Here is a 4914-nt window from a genome sequence, read left to right as displayed (position 1 = left end):
ATTACCTAAACAGCTGGGCACAATTTCTTTAGCCCCTACCTGGACTACAGAAGCTCACCCAGGAGCTGAATAAATTAGCTTCTCATTTTCTTATACTTGCCTCAGTTTCCTCATTTTACCTTGGCAATAAATCTTACAGAAGAGATCAGCGGCTTCATTGTTTCTCAGCTCTTACTTTCTTAGTTCTTTAGTTTTTTTCTTAGTTATTGATATTTATGTATCAAGAAAATCACCCCTTTATTCATAAAATATGCTGCAAATATATTCCGTAGTTTATATGGTTTTTTTCTTTATAGTGTTTTATATCTATGTAGCATTTAACCTTTTTTTGTATTTACATTTCTCATGCTGATTTTGTTCTTTCTAATAAATTATTTATGAACATTTCCCCAGTCTGAGATTGAAATATGTATATACGTATGTGTATGTGTTTGCATCCCTATCTCCTATGGCCTCCTCTAGATCTTTGAATCATTTTGTGTTTATTTTTTAAATCTTAGATTTGTTTGGTGTTTATTTTGAAGTAGGACATGGGACAGGTTCCAACATGCATATGTGCTCAGTCTGTTAATTTAGTGTAGATCGGTATCTAGGACCTTTCTTTGTTTACATAACTTTGTGTTTCAAATTACATTCAGGTGCTTCAAATAGTCTGCCAGTTGATGCCTCCTGAGTTCTCTAGGGCCTCTTGACTGGCTTCCGCACAGATAGGCTGTCTGGTGAAGTCTGTCACCTTGGAATCATCCTGGGATTCCCTTTGCTGCTTTCCCTTGTTCAGTATTCTCATCTTCCTTTTTTAATTTCCTCATGGTGAGGGTTGAGGGTGTTTGGTGGAGTTGATGGTTTGATGCATGATTTTGGAAAGGCAATGAAAAGCCAGGTCATGAAGGACCGTACACGCCATGATGAGTTTCAGCTTCTTTTTAATGGTTGTGTGACTATTGAGAATATTTTGTAGGTGAGTTATATTTGCTCTTATAGAATGTTTCCTTGAAACCGGCTATGAATTTCAAAATCAAGAAATTAGCTTTGATTCAGTGTTGTTAGCTCATCCAGTTGTCTCAATAGTGTCCTTTATGGGAACAGAACTTCCCGATCTAGAATTCAGTCAGTTATCATGTCTTCTTAGTCTCTTATAATCTGGAAGTTTCTCAGTCTATGAATGCTGGAAATATGAATGGCTTTGGAATTATGTGTATGTATGTTGGGGGTGGTATTGATGAGGGAAACAAACGTGTGATTGTGGTCCTTAGGCCACAGAGGATAAATTAGAATCAGGAATGGACTCTGGGGAAATGGATTTTCTACGTCTACATGCAGGAAAGGTAGAAAACAAATATTCTACTCAAGGATGACTCTGTATTGATTTGTTTTTTTAACCTGAGATGAATAATTTGGCTTTGACACTTTGGTCAGGAACTAGGTAAGACCGATGCTTAGATATGTTTGTATCCTTAAGTAGCATCGAATTTACATGGCATATACATGACTGTGTAAATTCTTCCTACCTGGAAACGTAGCACCAAATACAAAAGGATTGGAGTGTGGCAAAAAGGAAGAAAAAAAAATGAGCTTCTTAAATCTGCCTTGGACACACAGCGTTACTGTTAGGTGCTGGTCTCTGTTAAGCTCTCTTGGGAACTTATGTATTCCTGTTCTCTGTAGCCATCTTGCTGATATTATGATTCCGTATTTCTGACTACTTACATTCAGTAATCATGTGTGTGCGTGTGTGTCTGTTTTCTGTTTACATATTGATAGAAGTTATGTATAGTCTTTTAAAAGGGAAAGTAGCAGTATTCACTGTCAATACTTATTCCTCTGTGTTGAATTATACCTTTAATTAAAGAGTGTTGTAGGAGTATACGTTTCTTTGTGTCGTGTACTGAGTACTGATTTTGTTTTATGTCCGTTAAGCCCTCAGATGTGTAGACTAGAGATATGATCTCTCTACATGCAGGCCTTCTTAGAGACTCCTGTCTGCATGCAGTCGTGACTGACAGTTGTATTTTTGCTGCCACATTTCCAGTTGTGTGATTGAGTAACCAGCCTTTGTCATTCAACCGGCCTGGATTTTATCCAACTCTGAAGTTGGGTATTACAATGCTTAACTTTTCAGTGTTCATTTTTCTCTTTAAAGTGGGGACAATATTGTCAAGTTTTTATGACTTTCAGGTTTAAATGAGATATAAGATTTAATTGTGGATCTGGCACAAATTGAGAATGTGAAAACAGTAGTTGATATTATTTACTTCCTGCCATCTGCTTGATTTTACAGTCTGTTCACTCTGAGAATTGAGACTGCCCATTTTTTTTTAATGTTCTCTCAAAAAAAATTTTAAATGTCTTCCACAGGATTTTGTCTCCACAATTATCCATTTACTTGACAGCCCTTCAACATACATTAGAGCAAAAGCCTTCCTGGTTCTTCTGTATATTTTGATTTATAACCGTGAGATGTTGCTGCTCAGTTGCCAAGCAAGGTAAGATCCTCTCTGATGTTTTCATTAGTAACTTCAGTTTAGAGCCTGTTGTATTAGGGTATTTCTTGGCCTCTGTGTATCTGGTATTGAATGTTTTTAAGGGCTTTCCCAGGGGTTTAATATTTCACTTGTAATCTGAGCTTGGAAGTGCTGAGGACCAAGAGAGGACCTCTGGAACCGTAGCAGGCTGGGAAATGTCTGGTGTGTCCTTATATGGCTGGGCTCTTTGTCCCCACCCAAATCTCACCTTGAATTATAATCCCTGTAATCCCCACGTGTCAAGGGTGGGACCAAGTGGGGGTAATTGGATCATCCCACATGCTGTTCTTGTGATAATGAGTGAGTCTCACCACATCTGATGGTTTTATGAGCGTCTGGCATTTCCCCTGCTGGCACCCACTCCATCGACTGCCCTGTGAAGAAGGTGCCTGTTTCTCCTTTACCTTCTGCCATCATTGTAAGTTTCCTGAGGCCTCCTGAGCAACGTCAATCAATTAAACCTCTCTCCTTTATAAATTACCCAGTGTCAGATATTTCTTCACAGCTGTGTGAGAATGGGCCAGTACAGCCCTAGATCTGAGAACAATCCAAGGCAGGGTGTTGAGATGGTTCTGGTTTGTACCGTTGGAGTCAATGTTGGACCAGCGATTTGGTTGTAATTTTCCATATTGTAAGAGACTGGAATAAGCAGCTGAAGGCTCAGGAGGAGGAGCAGGGTAGGGGGCAAGAGTTAATGGACTGGTCCTAGGAAGGACAGGTGTTTCTCCTGGCTTGTAACTCTGTCCTCTAAAAGGAGGAGCTGTTCTAGATGCTCCTCAAGTTTGCTTCATGTTCTGATGCTTTCTGATTAACATCTCTGAGCCGTCTGATCCATGCTGTATTGATGCCCAGAGGAACCCTGAAGATTTAGTTTAATATCTGTTTCTGGATCCAGGTTTTTACTTATTCTGGAGTACTGAGCAGAGCCTGGTATTGCTGAGGTTGATCTAGATTAGAGGTTGGCAAATTTTTTTCCTAGTAACAGTGAGAGAGTAGGCTTTGTGGATCAAGAGGCAAAATTGGAGCTATTATATACCTACCTATATAACAAACAGGAAAACAAATTTCCGCGTGTAATTTTGGAGACAGGGTCTTGCTCTGTTGTCCAGGCTGGAGTGCAGTGGTGTAATCACGGCTCACTGTAGCCTTGAGCCCTGCACCAGGCTCAAGCGATCCTGTCATCTCAGCTTCCTGAGTAGCTGAGGCTAGAGGTGCATGCCATCATGCTCAGATAATTTTTACAAGTTTTTGATAGAGACAGGATCTCACTGTGTTGTTCAGGCTGGTCTTGAACTTCCGGGCTTGAGTGATTTCCTTGCCTCAGCCTCCCAAAGTGCTGGGATTACAGATATGAGCCACTATGCCCAGCCCACCATTTTATTTCTTTTGTCAATAAAATAAAATGGTATATTTTATTGACATAAAAGTATACCATTAATAATTGAATGAAATTTTTCTTTTGTAATACCGGGCTAGTAACGAGAAGAAGAGAATTCTTTTTTGTTTTCAGGGGAAGGAGGAGATAACATTTTGCTTAATTGGGGATCAAAGTTAGTGCCCTTATCATTAAATCAATTGCAAATGTTCTTCTATTACTGCTGATTTTTAATGTGATTTAATGTGTTTTATCTTCGAAAATGTCTTCACGCCGATAGATACTGCCAAATAACAGTATCAACTCATGAACATATGATTTTGAGTGAGCATATTTGTCACTGGGAAGGCATTTGCAGCCTTCTGTAAGATTCTTGATTTTTGTGTTTCAGCATGTCGTTACATGGTAGATGAATCACATCCAGCTGAGGGTTGGAATTTCCTAATAAACCTCCTTGTTTCTCATTTTTTAGGGATCACTGTTTTTCCTTGTTTTAGGCCCGATGTCTTGAGGTGTGATGTTTCATATATTTTGTCTATTTTTTGGTTGTTTTAGATGGGAGGGCGAATCCTGCTTCTGTTAGACCATTATGGCCAGAAGTGGAAGTTGCTCGTGTCTATGTATTTTTAATGACCTCACTGCTGGCTTCGCTACCTCTGATCTGTCTTGGCGTTTAACCATCATTTTTCACTGAACAACTAACATAGTTTCTCCAAAGTTTTACTGTGCAGAGTTAGGGCAAGAAAAGAGAGAAAAAAAGGAGAAAATGAAATAATAAGAGAGAAAGAATAAGCATAAAACGTTCTCAATGGATGCTGTTACATCATTTCTTGCTCTCACAGTCTGGTTTCCATGTAGCAGCTGGTGTACCTACTTAGTCACTGCGAGTCAGCTTTTGTTCCTTCCCTGCTGGGACCCCTCCAGCAGCATCCAGTCACTCTGGAATAACACCCCCTCCTTCCCTGCTCCAACCCCTCCAGCAGGATCCAGTCACTCTGGAATAACGCCCCCTCCTTC

The 4914-nt window shown here is 39.7% G+C and overlaps 1 protein-coding gene across 11 annotated transcripts in view; it reads left to right on the top strand.

Annotated features, from left to right (window-relative positions):
- ULK4 (unc-51 like kinase 4) overlaps positions 1-4914 on the top strand; it is a 630679-nt gene that overhangs the window by 152732 nt on the left and 473033 nt on the right. For all 11 annotated transcript variants that reach the window (XR_004264542.1, XR_004264544.1, XR_004264543.1 and 8 more), the window contains one exon: positions 2356-2483. Coding sequence is in view for 8 of the 11 variants with exons in the window: in XM_032264293.1 (XP_032120184.1) it covers positions 2356-2483 (128 nt within the window). In the remaining 3 variants the exon portion in view is untranslated. The remainder of the gene's footprint in view (positions 1-2355; positions 2484-4914) is intronic.

Source organism: Sapajus apella, unplaced genomic scaffold, assembly GCF_009761245.1.
Source record: "Sapajus apella isolate SASKATOON/1434 unplaced genomic scaffold, GSC_monkey_1.0 scaffold143, whole genome shotgun sequence".
Lineage (NCBI taxonomy): Eukaryota > Metazoa > Chordata > Mammalia > Primates > Cebidae > Sapajus > Sapajus apella.
Note: the sequence above shows the minus strand (reverse complement) of the source record. Positions and strands in the feature narration are given on the sequence as shown.